The 23365-nt window shown below is 44.7% G+C and overlaps 1 protein-coding gene across 1 annotated transcript in view; it reads right to left on the reverse strand.

The window, feature by feature from the left end:
• osbpl2b (oxysterol binding protein-like 2b) overlaps positions 1-18855 on the reverse strand; it is a 29381-nt gene extending 10526 nt beyond the window's left edge. The window contains exons 1-6 of the mRNA XM_063208862.1: positions 18740-18855; positions 7536-7681; positions 4355-4478; positions 2335-2410; positions 1941-2075; positions 1128-1225 (exon numbers count right to left, since the gene is read on the reverse strand). Coding sequence (XP_063064932.1) covers positions 1128-1225; positions 1941-2075; positions 2335-2410; positions 4355-4478; positions 7536-7572 — 470 coding nt within the window. The 5' untranslated portion in view covers positions 7573-7681; positions 18740-18855. The remainder of the gene's footprint in view (positions 1-1127; positions 1226-1940; positions 2076-2334; positions 2411-4354; positions 4479-7535; positions 7682-18739) is intronic.
• Positions 18856-23365: the final 4510 nt, after the last annotated feature.

Genomic DNA, 23365 nt, shown 5'->3' on the forward strand with positions numbered 1-23365 from the left:
ACCACACACACCGAATAGCAGACAATTGGGAGCAACAAGCTGCAAACAGATCAATGATGAAAAAAAGCTTGAAAAACACCAGCTGTAGAGACGGATGAACAAGCACTCAGGCATGTGGTCCTTCCCCCAACTCCCCACACCACTAGCTGCCTCAGGCAATAATAACTGTTACTGTTTTACTAACAGATCTGTTCCAAAAGATATCAAAATACAGAGAGTCATGATAGAAACCACTAGCCGTTTCGCCTTCCGTCATCTACACACCCCTCCCCGACTTTATTGAATCAAATAAATGGAAATGCAGGAGCAAATCATCATTCTGCCTGCCTGTATTGCCTGTTCACTATTTTCAATAGTGGCCTGCCCTATACCACACCTCTTGTGCCTTAATCAAACTGGCGCCAACATAACAACACTGTGAACTTTAAGCAACACGAACAGACACGGGTCTGAGGCACATGGCAGAAAATCAATAAATGCACTAGTTCATTCTGGTTCTAAATGCAATATATCATTGCAATCGCAATGTCAACACGGAGTCATACACAGAATGACACATTCCTCAACCGTGTCCTCACACTTTCCAACACAGCCAACCACCGTAACCAGTTCCCCAAAGGAAACCCTGGAGTGTGTGAGCAACCCTGCGGCTTGTCTCACCGTGTGAGTTTGTAGTTCTCCCTTATTAGCGTGTGTGAGAGGAGCACAGCAGCCCGTGTTACTGTGAAACTTCATAGGTTTCATCGGCTTGTCTTACCATGTGAGTTTGTAGTTCTCCCTCACTAGTGTGTGTGTGTGTGTGTGTGTGTGTGTGTGTGTGTGTGTGTGTGTGTGTGTGTGTGCGTGCGTGCGTGCGCGCGTGGCGCGCGCGCGCATGGGAGCAGCAGTACAGCGGCTTGTCTTACCATGTGAGTTTGTAGTTCTCCCTCACTAGTGTGTGTGTGTGTGTGTGTGTGTGTGTGTGTGTGTGTGTGTGTGTGTGTGTGTGTGTGTGTGTGTGTGTGTGTGCGTGCGCGCGCGCATGGGAGCAGCAGTACAGCGCCTTGTCTTACCATGTGAGTTTGTAGTTCTCCCTCACTAGTGTGTGTGTGTGTGTGTGTGTGCAGCAGTACAGCGCCTTGTCTTACCGTGTGAGTTCGTAGGTCTCCCCCAGCAGTGGGTTGAAGGGCTTCCCCGTCCGGTCCCACTGAGACGCCACCGCAGACACAGCAAAGGCAGCCACGGCCTGCAGCACAGCGCGGAGAAAAACACAAATGCACTGTGGGTTTTTTTATTGAGTCACTATGTGTGTGTGTGTGTGTGTGTGTGTGTGTGTGTGTGTGTGTGTGTGTGTGTGTGTGTGTGTGTGTGTGTGTGTGTGTGTGTGTGTGTGTGTGTGCGCCTGTCTTTCAGGTGTTCATGCAAATACAAATGCATCACAGGAAGGAGAGACAGAAGCACACTGATAAATTCTGCTGAAGATATTGAGCAGCGCAAACGAGGTGTGATGATCAATAAGAAGCCACTTGTTGTGGATCGGAAAACTATGGCCCATCATACCATGATTGCACAACTGAGTAATTATGTACTTCGATTGTGTCTGTATACGAAGTCAGGAGACACAAAGATTGCACTAAAGGATGCAAGTAGGGCATTGCTTACCTGCACACACAGTCTATGGGACGCTTATGCGCAGACCTTCTGGATGAGGTGTGTGTGTGTGTGTGTGTGCGTGTCTGTGTGTGTGTGTGTGTGTGTGTGTGTGTGTGTGTGTGCGTGTCTGTGTCATGTTATAGCTGACCTGCATGAGCTCTATGGAGTCGGTGTGTGTGTGTGTGTGTGTGTGTGTGTGTGTGCGCGCGCACACCATATGTTATTGCTAACCTGCATGTGCTCAGTGTGCGAGCGTGTGATGTTATGGTGCGCGTGTGTGTGTCTGCGTGTATGATGTTACTGTTTACCTGCATGCGCTCTATGGGGTCGGTGTGTGCACAGGCTTTCTGGATGAGGTAAGTGTGCTCCATGTACTCAGTGATGCGCTGCAGGAAGCTCAGCGGCTCGTTGAACACGATGGGCATGGTGATCTTGGACAGCTCCTGCACACACACACACACACACACACAGTTTGTGCAAAACTATGAACCAGTACAGTACAGAGCTTTAAAATATTTTAAATATATACTATAAAAATACAATAGAATAAAAAATACTATAAAAAATATAACAGATATTACACCATTTACTATTTTACATAATGTAGCTTTAACTTGCACCCACAGTGGTTGTACAGTCTATGTGTACCAACTTTTACACAATTCTAATTCTCTAAGTTTGCTCGGTCCAGTATTTACTTACAAGTCCAATACATTTCTTCAGAATGCTCCACACACTGAAGTTATTTCTTGAAAACATGGGGGCAGGCAGAGATGTTCTAGAAAAATAAAAGAAAACAATATTTAGAAAATTCTATTCAGATATACATTTCTTTTTACCACATGATGGGTTGTGCAGGCCCGAACACTTCTTACAAGAACTGAAACGTGCCTGCATACCATCCCATCACAAACACCACCAGCATCAACGTCTTACGTAACATCACTCAGACCTGAACGTGAGGTGTGGTTTTCCATGCAGACTACATCTAGAGTTTCAAAACATGATCGGGCAGTTTGATATGATATGAAATGATATGCTGAGGGCAAGTCTGTATCGAGTGACAGGAGTGAGAATAACAGGATGCATAATGCATGTAGGGCTACTGGGAGAACATGAGAGGAGTGGGGGAGGTGGGGGAGGAGTGGGGCTGGGAGGTGCATCTATGATGGTCTCTCAACAGGGGCTCTACAGTTCCCTGGGTGGGGGAGAGGGAGGAAGCTGATAGGAGGGAGGGGGGTGTGCTCTTTTGCAGACGGGGGGCATTAGTGCATTTAAATGTTCTAATACTAACGGGGCCTTGGCAGTCTTATTATGGGGTCAAGGTGGGAGGGATAAACATGGGGGATAGGGTGGTGTGGGATAGGCATGGGGTAGGGTAGAGAATGATGCACATGAGGTAAGGTGGAGAGAAATACAAATGGGGTGGTGTGGTGGTGGGGGGGGGGTACACATGGGGGGGGGGGGGATACACATGGGGGTAGGGTGGTGTGGGATACTGCAGATTATGGGAGCAGAGTAGGGAGGGTGGTGTACAGCTGGGAGGGTGAGAATTAGTGTTGCACCGATACCATTTTTTGGCCCCGACCCAATACCTGGCCGTGCAGTATCGGCCGATACCGATACCACTCTGTTTGAAATGTATATATATGTACTGCATATATATGAACAGCTGCATACTACTTGGATGTGAAATCCTTTCTATCATGACTTTGTCAGACTGCTGCTTACCTTTATGTACAGTATTGGTCTTTTTCCTGTTTCACAAAGTACTGTACTGTAAAGAGAATACAGTAGAACCTTTTCTACTTTTTAGATACCTCTGATATAAAATCAGTTCAAGTCGGCGTACAAGTATCGGTAAATGGTATCAGTGTCCTATTTGGTGGTACTTGCCGATACCGATACCACCATTTTAGTACAGTATCTGGGCCTCGGCCGATACTGGTATCGGTATCGGTGCAGCACTAGTGAGAATATGAGAAATTGAATCAGTACAGGTGGAGGGAGTGTGGGAAATACTGGAGCTCTGACTATAGAGTGCTGACGGAGGTGGTGTGACTGAGAGCACGAGAGGGATGCAGGTGGGGGTGGGGAGACGGGGGCTACTGTAGCTTTGGGTAGGGTGGGAATATGAGAAGAGAGTGCAAGAGTGGGTGAGAACACGAGAGGGTGTGGAGTAGAGGTATGGTGTAATTGGCTGTAAGGGTGTGTGGGATACTGCATTTAAGTTGGGTTTTTGTCAACCTGTCTTCTTGTCCTATAGAGGGAGGGGGGGGGGGGTTTGTGTTTGTCTATTGTAATGTCTTTGTAATTGTATCAGATGCACTGAAAATGGCAGAGAACAATTTTCCGATAGGACAAATAAACTATCTATCCTATCTATCCATCTATGGACACTTAAGTGACAGTGCGGGTGGAGTGCAGTTGAGTGGCTGACAACAGGAGAGGGTGTAGTGATGGGGGTTATGGGGGTGTGGGATACTGCAGCTATGGGTACAGAGTGAAGTTGGGGTGGGACTATGAGAACAGAGAGTGGATGGGGTTGTGTGATACCGCATATATGAGAACTGTGTGGGTATGGGAGTGTGCAGTGCAGGTGAACAGACGGGTAGAGAGAAAGGGTGAGATAATCTATAGTGGACATATGACATTTGGGAGGGCAGGGAAGGGCAGGCAGGACTGGCGTGGCGTGGCGTGTCCTTGTGGAATCTGGCCCTACCTGCGCGCCTTGATTCCGTTCTCCTGGGGGACGGAGCCGTTGTTCTTCTGCGTGTTGCCCTCCGCCACCGCGTCCTTAAAGCTGGCCTCCGACGTGCCCTCACATGACTCGTCTGAGTCCAAGCCTGGCACACACATGCACAGTTATAACACGTTACGCTCACTCTCAGGGATCAATCAATATACATTTGTGCCACAGAACATGTGCAGACATGTATACGCAATCACTGTTCCATTAAACCAGGCTTTTGATGTGCCCACACACAACATGTCCGATTTTAAACACACACGCGCACACATTCACACACACGCACACACGGGTAAAACTAGGCTGTGGCTGGCTAGTAACAATTTCAGTCTGTCTCACTAGCCACTTTGACAGGTAACTTATTCTTTAGTAGGGCTGGGTGAAATAATCGATTCAATCGATAATCGATCGATATCATTTAAAATTCACATAATCGATTCACAGGGCACAAAATCGATTTTTTTCCTGTTTTTCTTTTTGTTCTTTTTGTTTCATTTAGGTCTATGGAAAATACCCAGTAGGTATTAGTCAATTAGGCCTAGGCCTACTTATTGCAAATTAGCAATCTGTTAACACTGTCAAGCCACAGCCCTTTGACATTTTTATATAAAAATAGGCAACAGCATCTTTTGGGGGAAATCCTTGCACCAAGAAGGGAACTGATTGAATTGATTCGGAGTGAATCGAATCGAATCGAATTTAATCGTGATTAATCGATTCAAAGCCCTAAGAATCGAAATCGAATCGATACAGGAACATGGTTGCAATACCCAGCCCTATTCTTTAGTATAACAAATCACATAAGTTACAAAAATGGTTTGTATTTAAATGGAAGAATATTCTAAAGAAAAACAAATAAAAAAAAAACCCTCTGGCTAGCAGAAAGGCTAAATGGCTAGTGACTCGGGAAAACCACCAGCCAGTGACTGGTGAGCATAAAAGTTAACGTCAAGCCCTGACGCATACACACGAAGAATGTCACACCCATAGGGATTAAATAATATACATTCCTCAGCACATGCAGTCACACGTGCCAGCTCAGTGAGATACAAAACACCACCACCCACTACCTGCATAGTCAAGGCATAGAGGAATGCACTCTCACCCTGGAAGGACTCTTAAGGCCAAAGCACAAACAGGCACAGGCGCTCAACTTGGCAGGGTTTCCCCCAGTACTTTGTAGTTAACAGGGGCCACGTTGACAACAAACCACCTACCATCTTGGGACTATACTACAAAGCTGGTTCAGGATAAGTTAAGGTTAGAGGTCAATCATTTAATACAAGAGCTTTTCTTAAGAAAATGAGGACACCAGGCTCTTCTACTTGACGATTTACCTCTTAACTTGACCTTAACTTATCCTGAACCAGCTTTGTAGTAAAGACCCCTAGACTTAATCCCCAGAAAAGACAGCAAGTTTGTATATAATGGAGAATGCCTTTCTTAATATTGTTTATGTACACTGCCCACCACCTTGACTAATACATGTTCTGCAGGAAACACTGCTTAGTTTTGCTACACAAAATAAGACACTGGGCAAAAGAATGCAGGCAGTGAATTGCCGTTCCCACTTTAGGAGATTAGGCCAAGGGGGGCCATTAAACTATGACACCCTGAATAAGAAAACAAACAGTCATCTGCCTACTCCACTTCCCCTGCATCTGATCCCAGAGTGCCAATACATCTAGGTCTCGCGTCTCCATAACCAACTTGCTTATTAATTAATCGTTGTCGTCATGATGGGGACTCAAAGTGCTGACAGCTAATGGCATCTGCTGAATTATTGAGCCTTGCGCATGCATGATGAAACCGTACATGTGCGTACACACAGTTGTCTATATATGCGTGTTTAATGATGGTGGTGGTAACGTGGGGGGGTCCCAGACCCCTGGCCCTGACTGACTGACTGAATGACATTGAATTCAACACCTCACATGTGCACCCCTCCCCAGAGGCGAAGCACGTCCTGGTCTTGGTCAGTCCCTGCGTCACGCCACAGCAGGTGTCTGCCTGGCTCCCCGGGGAAATCACGCTAGCGCAGAAAAAAAAACATTCCCCTGGGCTTTGCCAAATTAATCAACGGCGCTTCATTTATAATGTAGTATTGATTCAGTACGGGTCTGTTCACTCCCGCAGGAAGACTGCACACATCATGGCACAGCACAGCACAGCTCATACTTTTCCACAGGATGATGATGCTCAAGCCTATCTGGATATCTGCCTGCCTATCAGACGGTGAGGACTGTTGCTTTCTTGAAGTTTTCTCAGGTGGTCAAGCGGTGAATGATAAATTTGACTGATGGCATTGTGGTTAAAACAGTGGCTGTTGGCACATGGGAGTGGGGTGAAAGACCTGGTTGGCCTCTCGATAACCTCTTCAGGCAGTGTGTGAGTCTTCGGTAGAGCGGTGCTACTTGAAAGGCCCCTAAATGAGCTCCCGCACAGAGTTGAGAGAGTGAGACCTTTGAATATAAAAGTGAACCAAGGTACTGTACTTGCCAGCACAGCTGTAATGTGAGTGAGCCAAGAAAAACTAAATGAAAATGGCACTGTGCAGACCACTGGAAAGGCAGCTCAACTGCACCAAACAAACAAAATGGTGAGGTCGCAAGAGGCTTTATGCGGGTGTGAGATTCCACTAGTTCAGGACGGTTAACATGACCGGTGTAGTGACCTTGTTAAGTCTCGCATACGTCATTTCCCCACACACTTGCATGATGCCGTTTATGTCCTCTTTTGTAAGTCGCTTTAAATAACAGTGTGCACTACTGTACATGTAATGTACAATTCAAAAGGTTCCCTGTTCAATCCCAAGTTCAGAAAGCAAAATCCCAGCCTCATATTAGATCCAAGCAGCTCTAGATCAGCTGCTTATGATGAGCACACTCATGACAGGTACGTAGATCAGATACTCTCTGAAGTGTTGCTTTAGAAAGTAAAAGCCCTGCCAGTTTCCTTCCAAGAATATGAAAAAAACCTTCTTAAAACACACACAAAAAACACATTTAATAGAGAAGGCTTCAGTCCTAGACCTTCAACAGGTACATTTTCCTGATGAAGGTGTAGGACCGAAACGTCATGCATGAAAGAAAAAACAGCGGAGGTCTAACCATAAACCAAGCGTTCCATGAACCATGCGTCCATCGTAGCTCACCTGTGACGGCGTCGAAGAATTCGTCGTCATGGTTCATGGTGCAGAGCAGCAGGTTCAGCAGCCAGGCTCCCTCGGGCACTCCTAGAACATCCTCCAACACCACTCCCGCTCCGGCTCGACTGGCGACACCTACACAGCAACCAAACCTGCAGACAGTAGGGGGTTGCAAATGATCAATTCATTCATTCATTGTTGTTGTTTGTTGACTGCCCTCATCGCTCGACTTACGATTGATTGATAAACAGAGTTTTTCCCCCCCAAAATCTTGAGGTTTCCTCTTTGTATGCACTTCGTCATTCCCCTTTCACTAAAGATGATCGACTAAAATCGATTTAAGTCGATTAATTGTTGACATCCCTAGTAGACAGACACAACATAGTAAGGTTCGGCATGAAGGGTCAACAAACATACAGGTTGATGCAGCCAGCTACAAGAGAAAAGGGTTGCTGCACAAACTGAAGAAGGGTTCAAAACCAAGTGTTTTGCACTTTCACTGGATAATAGCACAAACACAGCCAACGGAGTGATCACGTGACAGCGATGACAAAGTGGGATAGTCAATGAGCATAACACTGTAAACATTGTAATAACAAAAATGCAACAATGCAATATGGATACCTCAAAACAAGGGTCAAAAAATGGTACATTTGAAGCGGTTGGGCCTGTATGTTTGTTTTGTACACATTCTCTCTTCAGCACTCCAACCAGTTGGGGCTGCACGATTATGGTGGCAGTCGACCACTCATCTGGCCTGCAAACGCCACACATACACTGACCTTTGCTCTACCCAATGAGCCTCGGAGTGACAAATTTTTTTGGCTTCAGAAAAATAAAGACTACGATAAGCACCGCCTTGGGAAATCACGAATAAATGAATAAATTAATGAAATGCTCATCTGGATGCTGAATGTTGAATGTTCACGGAACGAAATGATGGTGCCATCTGGTTATGATGGCAGTAAAACATGAAAAGAAAGAAAGAAACGTGTGTGTGTGTGTGTGTTTTATGGTGCCATCTGTACGACTGCAATGGCAGCAGTAGTGGCAGCAGCAGCAGCAGCAGCAGTAGCAGTAGCGCCGTCCCTGGCTCTGCAGTCAGCATCCATGGTGCGTACAGCACAGTGGAGCCTCTTTGTCAGCGCTGGTCACAGGCTAGTGGGCCTGATTTCACGCCAGCCTTGCCTCTTTTGTCTGCGGCTGGCCCGGCCCTCCGTCACCAACACATCATCATTTGCTTTGTCTGCATGCACCGCCACCGCCACCGGCCGACAACTCTCTCCTGATGTCGGGGGCAAGGGGGAACTGAAGATCTAGGCTGCTGCCTATTATAAACGGCCTACATCTTCATGCACTCATTGGTGCAGTGCAAAAAATAAGGCTCGGTTGCAACTCGCACCTTGCATAAACGGTTTATATATATATATATATATATATATATATATATATATATATATATATATATATATATATATATATATATATATATATATATATATATATATATATATATATATATATATATATATATATAGATAAAAGTCCTATCATCTATGTGTGAATTCTTGCCATTCAAATTCTTTGAGAACATGCTTTTTAAACCTCTATAAAATGCATTTTGTAATGCAATTCAATGGAATGCCCAATACAAAAATGTCAATTTCCCAACATTCCATAAAAGGGATATATCTCATTTTGGAAAAGAGCTCTTCTCATATATATATATATATTTTTTTTTTTGCAACAACAGGAGGCATTTCTGCCTTCCTCAATGTGTAACAAACAAAATGGTTACACTTCTTCAGAAGAGTGTGCGGCTTTCCTAAGTCTCTCTACAGCCATTGTAGAGTACCGGTGACTTGGTGTGGGGGAAATGGGCTGTAGTGGGTGAGGGTATGACTTTTGTCTGTTTGTCATTTCGATAAATTGTAAGTCTTAAATTGTTTAAATAAATAATTGCGGTCTGTCTCAGTCCTTGAGCAAGTGTGCAATGTGCTGTGTCCCGTGACCAGAACCTTGAAGCCAGAAGACGGATATTAGGGTGGAATTAAGGCATGCGGTCCTGTTAATCAACCACACGGCTGTGTGATGATGTTACTGGGAGTCTAGCCACTGAACAGACTGTGGAGAGCAGAAAGCAGTCAAAACCCATAGGCAGAGAGCAGAGATGATCACATGGTGTCCTGTTCCTCTGTCTATTCCCTCAGAGCACTCTCATGCTGTGTAATGTGCAAAACGTCCCTGGTGTGGTGGAGCTTGGTGTGGTGCAACGCCAGCAAGGTTCACTTATTACTACAGTCAAGTTCTCACAGACACACAGAGATGGAATGCTAATGATAACAGAATACGGTATGATATATGAGAGAGAAAAACGGGGTGGAGCAAAAAAAAAAAATCAAAAGGAGACAGAAAGATAGAAAGTGACCGGGAGAGAGCTCAGAAAGGAAGACAGAAAGACAGAAAGAAAGAAAGAAAGAGAGAGAACAAGAGAGCGATTCCCTATGCTCCATGAACACACAGCCACCCGTCTCCTGGGCCAATACAGCTCATTCAGCCCAAGTCCTAATTATGTAATGTAGTTTGTCTGTGGCATGTTGTACAAAGCACACATGTTAGGTAGGTTTGTCCGATAAGGCTTATCGCCATGCTTGTCATGTTGGAATGACACACGGCGTCCTCATTCGTGACCTCTGGAGGAATGTTTAACTTCACTTTTTGGAGGATTTCAAAGAGACCTTAGTTTTTTAAAGAAAACATCAGGGTCAACAGTCCTACGTCGCATGCAATTTTGAAACCATTAAAAAAAAAAGACAGATGGTGGGTCGTAGGGATGTAAAGAGTTGCCGCACGGCGCACTCTTCTAGAAAACAAGATCAAAAGTCAAGTGAAACCCTCCAAGAAGCAAATAGGGAGTCACTTGTATCCGACCAAAACAAACCCAAAACTAAAAACACTTTGAGTAGAGAAAGTGAAGTGAAATTGGCACTGATAATACAGAAGCTTGTCAACAAAGCAGTTCCTAATCTGCTCTCTGAAAAGGACAAAGGAGGATTGAAACTAAAAAGATTGGCAGCATGCTCATTGCAACTTTGAGACATTTTATTTTGTACAAGATCTGCTTGATCAGTTCTCCTAAAACTGTTTGGACTGACTGCACCTTTGCAGCAAAAAAAATCACAGGAAACATTTAACATGCACACACTGTACACACACACGGCTGGGCGTTTTTGCAAACAAAGCGCAGCTCCTGGCATGAGTAGTGTCTACTGGGTTCAAAGGTCAATGTTGGAGCTCTAAAGCTCTCCTGGCAGCACTGCACGGCAGGCAGGCAGCTTTCCAGGAAGCCTCTGACGGGGCAACCTTTAGGGGTCTAGGCCCCTCTAAACAATGACCTGCAGTGTGGAGCACGATGATGCGATCCAGCTGTCTAGTCAGAGGAGAGGGTGGTGGATCTAGGCTAGTGAGTGTCAGCCTGAGACTGGGCAAGTAAAAGACTGCGAGAGAGAGAGAGATAGATTGATCAAGATAGAGAGGGAGAGGAAGAGAGTGAGATAGACAGAGAGGGAATGAGAGTGCAAGAGAGACCGAGACAGCGCACGAGAGAAAGACAGGAATAGAGACACAGAGACATAGACTGAAATCACCTTACTCTGTTAAACTTTCTTTTTATCTGAGGTGACAAAGCCTGCTGGCCCCATTACGTGGTGGGCAGCAGAGTTAAGCTAGAGAGCAGCTGCTGGTGGGAAGCGCTAACTTACCCCACATAACTGGATACACATGACACAAGCCAACACAAGGTCTCTTTCTCATAGGGCGGCAAGGCCACCTGGAGTCACCCCATACAGTATGTGACACCAGATCCAAGGTCAGTCGGAGAGATGGCAGTCAAGGACTTATCCAGCAAGAGCTCTGATATTTGCCTCCCCCCCTCACTGATACAAGTGTAAGTGTGATGAGGTCATATCATGAGTGAGTTGTATGTTGCCCTTTTGACTGCTGTATTTCTTTTCATGACATGAGACTGGGCAGGGCAGAACAGGCAAAATGTCCACTGTATATGGCACGAACAGAACATTATACACATTATATGTCAGACGTTTTTTTTTTAGAAATGTTTTGAATGCGAACACACACTGTAGACAGACAATGATGTTTTCTAAATTGTATGAAATTTTAGGCATTAGGCCATCCAATGCAATATCGCTTTCATTAACTAGCTTTCATTTTTTGTTGGGTTATTATAGACTTGTGTGAATAAAAATCTGAAGAAAATTAGTACAGATGGGACACTGGATGAACTAAAAAAATGAAATGTTTACAAACACGCTTGACAGCTTTTCAGAAGATAAACATATTTTGAAGACTGGAACCACCCAAAACAGCCTAGCCTACAAGATGGTACAAAACATGTAGTGATAGATATCAAAAGGAGGAACACAGATTTGAAAGATGCTAGAAGCAACTTGTCACTAATCAATATGACATTTCAAACACGCATAACTTAATACTCCAGTTCACAGGATCTGCAACGTTATCTCAGCATGCCAACCCTATCAAAAGTTGTAAGTCAGGTGTCTGATTAAGAGATAGCAAGGCAAGTGCATCTCCGAAAAGCCTTGTTCGAAACTGTTACCTGCCATGACAGCGATACAGCAAACACAGGCCTGGCACAAGACTGTTAAACCAACAACAAAACCAAACCAGACACCTACCAGATTACACAGGAAAGTGTTCAAGATAATCCACAGTGCCTCCAAAAGAAACCCAACACTGCCAACAGAGTTAAAAGAGCTGACCTCCCAGCCTCTCTACTTACCCGTTTAAGTCTGCGTGTGCGTCCCTAAGCTTTTGTGCTGTATGCTAGGCCCTAGTTACTCCTCAGCAGTCAAACTGAATGGAAGAGTCCCACATGATGCTCTGTGTGGAAACAGAACACTCTGAGGGGACAAACAAACGCCAACACGGGTGGTAACCGGAACAACAACACCCCCTCTACCCCACCCCACCACATTCAACCCCCCTGGAAGAACCCGGATGGCCCAACCTGCAACCATGCTGACGTAAGGAGGGAGCGTGGAGAGCTAGTCGGCGTCTGTCCCCTCCTCTCCCAGGATGAGCGCCACAGCAACAGTAGCGAAGACCAAAGGGCCCGGTCTCATTTGAATGGAATCCCACTTGGCCAGATGGATAGGTTCTACAGGTGCCTGCCCATGGCAGAAGGTGCGAACGTAGACAAAACAGATGAACGTCTGGTAAGGATGGGCTTGGAGGACTGTCAGTACACTTGGCCAGTGGCTATGTTTGAGGGTGACAACAGTGTGACCCCGTCAACAGATCATCTCTTCTGAGAGAGCTTCTCTGCATAACATAACCAACTCTACTCACCTCTATAAACGGGTACTTGTTACCCGCACTACATTTCATAGCTCCTCCTATATTTTTTTGGTCTTTTCTGTTCTATATTACTTGTATATTGATTTACTCTGTAAAACGAGTCTGCTAAATGCAATGTGATGTATGTAATGCAACATCAACATGCACGCATGGATCTACAGGTGTAGCCTCCACAAAGTCAGGTCACTAAGTGCAAAGAAGACGTTTATGAAGCCATTCAGTGATAACATTTTATTATGCAACATCCATAGGTACAAGCAATGTTGTCAATAAACTCATGTGCGCCAGGGTCATGCAGGTTCTGATGTATCTACAACTGTGATGCCTGACAATTGGGAAGTAGGTAACATGTCAAGGGTAAAAGGGTATCAATGGTGGATGGACCCTGACAGTAAGTTAAGCCTGATGTCTCTGTTTCCCAATCCCTAGCCTTTGACATGGGGGTCAAACAAGCAAGGAATAAGGTTAGTGAGTTTGGGTAAGCAAGGAATAAGGTTAGTGAGTGTGGGTAAGCAAGGAATAAGTATACTGAGAGTTTGGGTAAGCAAGGAATAAGTATACTGAGAGTTTGGGTAAGCAAGGAATAAGGTTAGTGAGTTTGGGTGGAACTCTGGCCCGCCGACAACATCAGAGCACCGTTGAAATTTAATTGAGGAGTCTTGTTTTGTTTACTAAATGCATTCCTTTCAAGAACATTCAAAAGCACGACTTGGTCAACAATTATGGAAACGCCTCTTCTACAACAAAAAAGGATCAAGAAACAAATCTGGGAGGAGTCATTTGTTTTCAGGTTTAAAATCAAGGGCCTTTGTGAAATGACACCACCGTCACGCTTGGCAAAATTACCCATCAGTACGGAATACAAAAGGCATAAAATGCAGTTCTCTCCCTTTCTTTCAGTGACAAAAGCACAGTGACTGACACTGCACTGCATTGCATTGCATTGCTGTAGTAGAACATGAGTCAGCATCTTGCTCCTTTTTTAAACCACCCACCGACGCTACACCCAAACTTGGGGTAGGCTGGGTGACAGTGACATACACTATTGATTTGTTAAGGAATGTGTTGCCAGAGCGTATGCACAGTACACTCCCATCCCATCGCTTGCTCATGCCTCAATCAGCCAGCCAGGTGAGTAAGACCAGCTCTCGACATTTAACAATGCACTCACCTCACCTTTCTTCTTTTACAGTGTGCCCTTAAAACATATGCATGTTGATGTGGCAACAAGTTCAACACACACTAACGCATAGGCTAACTAACTTGGCCTTAGGCCTCTGTGAAGATACAGTGAGTCCAATATGTATTTGATCCCTTGCTGATTTTGTTGGTTTGCCTACTAAAAAAGACATGATCAGTCAATAAATGTTATGATAATATGTATTCTAATATGGAGAGACAGAATATCAAAAAGAAAATCCAGAAATTAACTGATGAGAATATATATTAATTTATTTCCATTTCATCGAGCAAAATAAGTATTTGATCCCCTGCCAACTGATTACAGTTCCGGGCCCACAGACCAGATGGGCACTTCCGATCAACTTGTCATCTGAATTAAAGACACCTGTACATACTAACATGCATAAAAGACGCATTGAATCAGCGGAATCAGTCCATAGTTTGAGTGAATCAGTCACACTCCAACCTCACCAGCATGGGAAAGACCAAAGAGTGGTCAAACGATATCAGGGACACGATTTTAGACCTGAACAAAGATTAAATGGACTGCAAAGCCACAAGAAAGAGACTGGGTATTAATGACCCAGCTGTTGATGCATTTCTTCCAAAATGTGAGGAATACAAAATGACTATCCATCAGCCTGTCAGGGGTTCTATACAAGATTTGACCTTTTGTAGGGATTTGATAATCATGAGAACAGAAAGAAATCACCCTAGAGCTGTACGGGATGAACTAGGCAATGGTATCAAAGCTACTGGGACCAAAATCACTGATAAAACTACTGGTAGCACTTAATGCCACAGAGGTTTAAAATCCTGTAGTGCGCACATGGTACCTCTACTTCAGAAGGAACCTGCGCAGTCCCACTTGAGGTTTGCCAACAGACATCAGACTGGTTTAGGATATGATAAGGAGGTGCTGTAGTCAGATGAAACCAAAATCAAGCTGTTTGGCATTATCACAATTCAATGTGTTTTGAGAAAGAGTACTGCTGTCTATGATCCCAAGAACACCCTCCTCACCATCATGCATGAAAGTGGTATCATTATGGTTTGAGGGTGTTTGTCTGGCCAAGGCACAGGACAACTTCGCATCGTCAATGAATGGATGGAGGGAGACATGTAATGTGCAATCCTGAGTGCAAACGTCCTTCCCTCCACCACTACACTGAAGGGTGGGCCATTTTTGGATCTCCCAACATGACAATAATACACAACATACAGTCAATGCAACAAAGGAGTGGCTCAATAAGAAGCATATTAAAGTCGTGAAGTGGCCTAGACAGTCTCCAAATATTAACCCTATAGTAATTCTATGGAGAGAACTGAACCTCCCATTTGCCAAGCTACAGCCACAAACTATTAATGTTTTAGAGATAATGTGCAAAGAAAAATGGGCAAAAAATATTTTCTACTATATGCACAAACATTGTCATTAACTAAAAGAAGCATCTAACCTCAGTGCTAGACAACTAGGGCTTTGCCACAAAGCACTTTATCCTCTTTAGCTAGGGGGGTCAAATACTTATTGGCCTAAATTAAATACAAATAAATTAAATTATATTATTTTAAGTTATTTTCTGGAATTTCTTTTTGATATTCTGTCTCTTCATGTTTGAATACATATTATCATAAATTTATAGACTGATCATGTCTTTATTAGAGGGCAAACCGGCAAAATCAGCAAGGGATCAAATACATATTGGACTCACTGTATACTCACTTAGCGCATCACTTTCCTACACGTTACTTATGTGCAAAACCAGGCCAACAGGTAACCTATGGTGAGGGACTTAACTAAATTTTACTCAGTATCAGTGAAATGTTGTGCTTTGCATTGTTACCAAGAAACAGAACAAACACAACTGTAGTTGCCTATTCGTGGAGGCACAACAATCCAATTTTTGCCTGACACAGCTCTGGCAAACAACGGAATGCTGTTGGAATTCTACCACAGCGGTGACAATGGCAACCCAGTCTATGGCAGCAGTGTGCACCGCAGTAACCCAGCGAGAGATGGGTCCTACCGAGGTCACTGAAGCACGAGCCAGCGACAGTAGATTAAGCTACTGTGTGCTTCTCATAGCTCTCCGAGGAAGTCTGCATGGGTAAGCATTGTAGCGCCACATCAAATGCGCAAAAAACAGCAGCAGTCCCGTAACTCATCCTGGACCAAAACGCCAAGGCATCATACACCAAGCTTGAAGTTTACCCTACAATAGACCTGCTTTGCCCGATTCTCTGCTGTTATTGACTGCATGTGTGTCATGACGCGATAAGCTTTGGGAAAAAAAACATCATAACCTAACCTCTACTGTAGTTCCACTTGGTTTCATGTGCCAGCCTACTAACACCTTGAGTTGCCTTAGAACAACTCAACCAGGTAGACTTAGTTACCGGAAGCAACAGTAGAGCCTACGGCCTGCAGAAATAGAAAGTCACAGGTGATTCGTCATGTGCATGACTATAGCCTTCAGGACTAAAGCTAGTGTCAGGTGTCTAAATGGGTACACATTCAGAGTTACTATGGAAAAACACCCAAGCAGGTAACCAATTGAAACAGACAGCATCGAAAACAAAGATGGGGGACAAACCGGTAAGCACTATGAACTGGTGGGATCATTTGAGGGGTATCATCATCATCATACACTAGGGAACTAACATGAAAACAGAAGAAAGGGGTAGGGAGAAAGGGGGGTGGAGAGCACATCTCATGTCCACTGTGCAGTGTCCACACACACTGCCCTCTCCTCTCCGGCTGACAAACAGGAGAACAGTAATCAGTGGCATTCTCACGGTCTAGTTGTCAGCCCCTGGGCAAGCCTCTGCGCACTGCCTACATGCTTAAATTGGGCTGGGCAGGCTGTTGGACACGGTGGTACTCTCTACGGTCACAGAACACACAGTGACGACGACTTCTCCAAAAGCAAACTGAAAATCTCTATGATCACGGTCACTCCCTGCAGCGCGGTGCCAAATCACCACCCAATGATGTCAGCTAAGCGTGGGCATCTCTCTCAATTTTCTACATTTTCTACATTTCTATAACACTCAGCTGACTTGTTGCATATTACCAGTCAGGGCCGTAAGTAAAACTAAACTGAATTCCCCATGTCATGCGTAAACGTTAGTTAGCTCTACAGGTGAGAGGAAATCAGGCGAGTCATAGAGTAAATTGGCAACGATGATTGGAACTCGGTGGAAGTTGATGGGAGTTGACGAGACAGACTTCTGTTTTTCCGACACTGAGAAAGACAGCAGAGTGTCATCGGATACTGCAATCGTCGAATGCAGTCCCCTGTCAACATAGCAGTGACACCTATTTGCTTACAACACCGATAGACGCGCACCGTGTGGGGGTGAAAGAGTTGACTGTGTGGCAACAGCGAATACTACAACCAAGGCGAACGTCTTGGACATACACCGTACTCTACTCTGTACTTTCTGCTAAACATCCAAGACATCATAGCAAGAGGACCATAAGAGCTACTGCACATGTAAACGGCAAACGACCCGTGGCCGCACCGTTGTTGCGATTCCTCAGGTTATGGCACATAGAGGAACTGAGCAAGGATCCACACTGTTCTCGAAAAGGCAACAGACAAATCATGACAAACACGAAGGCTAGAACAGTTGGGTTGGCCAAGCCATCGGCAATTCTGCTCGCCAATGTTTATATAACTAGGAGGCTTGCTATCCGCTAGCGATCGTAATAGCTTCCACTTGGGCAGCACATAGAAATGCAAGTCGTTTTTCATTTTTCTATAGGCTCATATTATGTTCACTTAAAACAACACACTGTCTGATGTGTCTGATGGAGTGTATTTGCATCCACCGGTGTACCCAACCATAAAATATCCAATCTCCCGTCCTCAGGGTTAGCATAGGTAGTTCTAGATACATTTCAAACATTTTCAGCAATTTCACGGTGCTAGGCTAGCTCTCTACCGGGCATACAGACTGAGACTCCCAACGGAGTTCGCTCCCGGACGTGCGGTCCCCGGTGTTTCTATCACTCCCGGACTTGCGGTCCCCACCCGATTATATTTCACGTATTATCATATACTGCCACATACAAGCAATTTAGGGTTAGGTTTAGGGTTAGGGTTAGGGTTAGGTTTAGGGTTAGGGTTAAGGTTAGGTTTAGGGTTAGGGTTAAGGTTAGGGTTAGAAACAAAAAACTAACATCAACAAGATAACTGGCTCCGTAATATGGCGGTGGTACCGTTAGTCTGGCTAGTGGGAGCGAGATGAAATGGGAGTGTAATGAGATGGGAGCGTGAATCTGGGAATCCTCTACCGCACTCTTAGATGCAAATCAGTTCAGTCTTTTTCTGAGCTGACTCGGAGATATGTTTTCCTCTGCTTTGCTCACAGGGGACCGCTAGCGTATTACCGATTGTTTGCATTACCCTCGCTGGTAGACTGGCCATAAATTACTTCTGTCAGGGCGTTTTTGCTGGAAAGAGGTGAAGGCTATCTGTAGGCTAGCTGGCTAACAGAGACCCAGCCGCGGAAAATAAGCGGGCTATCATTCAGCTACGCGGAGCAATCCTTTCACGAGGCGCAAATAGACAGTAGACTGAACAAAACGGTATAATTTGATTAGTTAAATAAACCTCACACTTTACCTTTGTCGAAGAGAATCCAAACGCTTTAGTGAACAAGACAGGTCCAAAGCTGGATGCAGTGATACAGAGAGAGAGCTGACACAGAGACGGAAGTGACTGACAAGGGAGGCTTCGTTGACAAATGCATCAGCCAATCGTGTTCAGTGGGATGGGTCGCCTGACTTAAAACAAACACACGTCAGTGAGGAGAGGGGCGGACAAAATGTGCTGGCTGTGATACAATTTGTGCTTTAGCAGTCTACTCTAGTGTACAATTTTATCTGTAACAAAAGTAGCATTTCACAACATTTCGCGCGCGTGTGTGTGTGTGTGTGTGTGTGAGAGAGAGAGCGAGCACGTTTTAAAAAGGCCTACCTATTGATCATATAAAATAGGCATATTGTACAAAATGAGGTGCCATTAGAGGCAAAGCGTATCCTCCCAGGTGTATGTATCTTTTCACTGTCCTCACCTAATATGTTCCAGCCTATCAGTTCCTGCGAGTTAATCTTAAACTAATATGTAGTTTATTTTACTTTATGTCTGTGTATATTTCTTTCTTTCCTTTTCATCGGCACCACACACACAGACACACACACACACACATTCATTCATTCACTCTCTCTCTCTCACACACACACACACACACACACACACACACACACACACACACACACACACACACACACACACACACACACACACACACACACACACACACCCCGGGGTGTAAATCAAAGCCTTCATGGCGATTTGATATCGATTTCTTTGAAACTGAACTTTTTCAATTTTTTTTCTCGATAGAATGCTCTATTCTTCCTGTCCATATTTTTTTTTAGCCTTACAGGCTTGGCTTATGTGTGAAATGTTAAATAAATTAACAAAAGCTGAAATATGCACATCGTTTGATTTGAGGAACACTGTTATAACAGTCAGTAGGCCTGTTATTATTAATGCACGAGCAAAAAAAAAAATCTTTACAAAATAAATGCAGTAACAACAAAACTCGATAAATCGATTAATAACTATCAACCCACGCAAAGCAGCTGGCCCAGACAACATACCAGGCCGAGTGTTGAAGGATTGTGCAGAAGAGCTGAAGGATGTCTTCACAGACATCTTTAACATCTCTCTGGAGCAAGCAGTCATCCCATCACTTTTCAAAGCTGCTACCATCATACCTGTGCCGAAGAAATCATCACCATCATGCTTCAATGACTACCGTCCTGTAGCACTGACGCCCATAATCATGAAGTGCTTCGAACGGCTAGTCCTGTCACACATCAAAGCCACCCTACCCCCCACCCTAGACCCCTACCGAGCCAAGCGATCCACGGAGGATGCAATTTGCTCTGCCCTCCATCCAGCCCTCACCCACTTGGACAATAAAGACTCATATGTGAGAATGCTGTTCATTGACTTCAGTTCAGCATTCAATACCATAATACCACAACAACTCATCAGAAAACTGGACAAACTAGGTTTCAGCACCTCCCTCTGCAACTGGCTGCTGGACTTCCTGATGCAAAGACCACAAGCAGTACGGGTAGGGAACAACACCTCGAGCACCCTGACCCTGAGCACGGGGGCTCCGCAAGGCTGTGTTCTCAGCCCCTGCTGTTCACCGGCTGCTGACACACGACTGCACAACGACCCACAGCACTAACCATCTAGTGAAGTTTGCGGATGATACAACACTGGTGGCCTCATCACCAAGGGCGATGAGACTCACTACAGAGAAGAAGTAGACCTGCTGGCCAGATGGTGCAAAGACAACAACCTCCTGCTGAATGTCAACAAGACCAAGGAGATTGTTGTCAACTTCCAAAGGGTCCAAAAACAACTGCCACCACTGACCATCGACGGCGATGCTGTGGAGAGAGTGAGCAGCACCAAGTTCCTTGGAGTGCACATCAGCGACGACCTCTCTTGGACCACCAACACTACATCACTGGCGAAGAAGGCCCATCAGCGTCTCTACTTCCTGCGCAAAACTAAAGAAGGCAAGTGCTACACCCTCCATCATGACAACATTCTACAGAGGAACCATAGAGAGCGTCGTGTCCAACTGCATCACAGTGGTGGGGAGGAAGCTGCACGGAAGACACTCCAGCGTGTTGTGAACACAGCGAAGAAGATCATTGGAGTACCACTCCCCTCCCTGCAGGACATTTACACCACACGCCTCACCCGGAAAGCACTGATGATCATCAAAGACACAAGCCACCCTGCACACAAACTGTTCAGCCTCCTGCCCTCTGGAAAGAGGTACAGGCGCCTCCGTTCCCGCACCACCCGGCTGGCGAGCAGCACAATGCACCAAGCGATCAAGATGCTGAACACTCAACCCACTCTCCCTCCACTGTCAGCCTCTAGCCAGCAAGGCCCACTGACAACCCCCCCCCCCCACTGTCAGCCTCTAGCCAGCAAGGCCACTGACACAACCCCCCCCCCCCCCCCATCCCCCACCACCATATCTGCGACTGAACATTCCACCTGCACTACTATACTTGTGACTGAACTTTCAACCTGCACTAACTCAAAACATGCACTCACACACACACACACACACACACACACACACACACACACACACACACACACACACACACACACACACACACAGACACAAGCACACTGCACTTTCTGCACTAAACCCAACATACACACACTGACACACACACACACACACACACACACACACACACACACACACACACACACACACACACACACAGACACACGAACACACACACGAGACGCACACCGCACCTTCTACCTGCACTAAACACATACACACACACACACACACACACACACACACACACACACACACACACACACACACACACACACACACACACACACACACACACACACACACACACACACACACACACACACACACTGCTGCTGGTGTACTTGACAGACCTTTTTATATTTATTTTCTTCAAAATGCTACTATTACCATATCAGAACGCTATAAAGGACTTTTTTTTAGGAAAAGCACAAAAACACAACAAATACCTCTTAATGTATGTCCTCTACAAGTCTTCTGTTGTCCAGTCTTGCACTTTAAATGTCTGTATGAGCACTGTCTATGTCCATACTGTCTTAAGTCCATGTATAAGTACTGTCTATGTCTATACTGTCTATGTCCTTACCTTAATTAGTCTATGTCTGTATGGGAAAGCAAGAAATGTAATTTCAAATTCTTTGTATGACCAGTGCATGTAAAGAAATTGACAATAAAACCTACTTGACTACTTGACTTGACTTGACTCAATTCTCTTGTGGATGAATCGATTAATTGAATCGCCGGCTGTAGGATTGATGCATCAATACAAATGATGTTAATTTTTATTTACACCCTAACACGCACACACACACACACACACACACACACACACACACACACACACACACACACACAATTCATATATAGGCTACAATTTGCACTACACACATGCAACTCACTTCAGTCCATTTTGTGACAATTGTGGCTCTGTTCAAGGCACAGAAGACCTGTTCCCAAAAAGATGTGACCGCCTTTTAATTCATATTTCTGTAATATTTTCATTCCACTAAGCTGGCGGACCTACAGAAATTTCAAGAGGAGTTCATCATCAGCACAGCTGAAGTTTGTCATCATTTCCAAAAATTCCACATAAGTGCATTATTTATGGCGGATAAGCTGACTTGTATTATTCTTTTCATCAATAATGAAGGTGTCACTGATATGCTAGCCTGTCTTTAGAGTGGCTTAGGCCAGAGACATAATGAAATGAGGCTTTGGCCAGCACCCCCTCGCCTCTCCCTACCGTCCTAAGCCGCCACCACCACCACCACAACTCCTCTCAAAAGTCTTGGTGCCAAACAAGCACAAAAAATTACATCTAACATCTTCTAACAATTCACCAGCAAAAGTATGCTTAACCATATTTGGCGCTTTTTTTCATTTTAAAAAAAGGCTTTAATCTCACACAAAATACCTTAGTTGAACCCTGAAATACTATACTTGCAAAATAAGCATATTTCCATAGGCCTTTAATATCCAGTGAGCATCATCAAAGTAACCACTCAACACAAGTTAAAAGGGTGTAGTGGGAGGTTTTTTTGTCAATGCTACATGAGAGAGAATATGATTACATAACATCTCTTTAGGGTGGGGGGTGGGTCAGTTCATCGAGCAGCCACACAGAGGAGGGCCATTCATACATTATGTACGGTAATTACACTCAGTATCTTTGCCAGAGAATGTTGTAGGCCTAGCTTGCCTTCCCTTTGTTCCTCTGGGATGATAAGAAACATTTCTTTTTTTTTTTTTAAAGTGAGACGTCTGCACACTTGAAATCCCTGTTTAGTTGTTTCATTCAATGGCAGAATTATACGTTTCGACTATTGAGGTCTGAAGAAGAATAAAAGCCTTAGTCCTGCACCTTGACCAGGAATACGAACAAACTTGTTTTTCCCTCTTGGGGTGAAGTTAATAGCCTACCTCATGATTCTCACTAGAAATGCTAGTTATTGCTTCTCTAAGTCACTGTTATTTTACGTCATTGCCATTGAATGAATGAATAAAAAGTAGAAAAAATAACTTAAAGAAAAGAAATCCAAAGGAGTGTGCGAACCTTTTTTCAGAAAATA

The sequence above is a fragment of the Engraulis encrasicolus genome, chromosome 10 (genome assembly GCF_034702125.1).
Source record: "Engraulis encrasicolus isolate BLACKSEA-1 chromosome 10, IST_EnEncr_1.0, whole genome shotgun sequence".
Taxonomy (NCBI): Eukaryota; Metazoa; Chordata; class Actinopteri; order Clupeiformes; family Engraulidae; genus Engraulis; species Engraulis encrasicolus.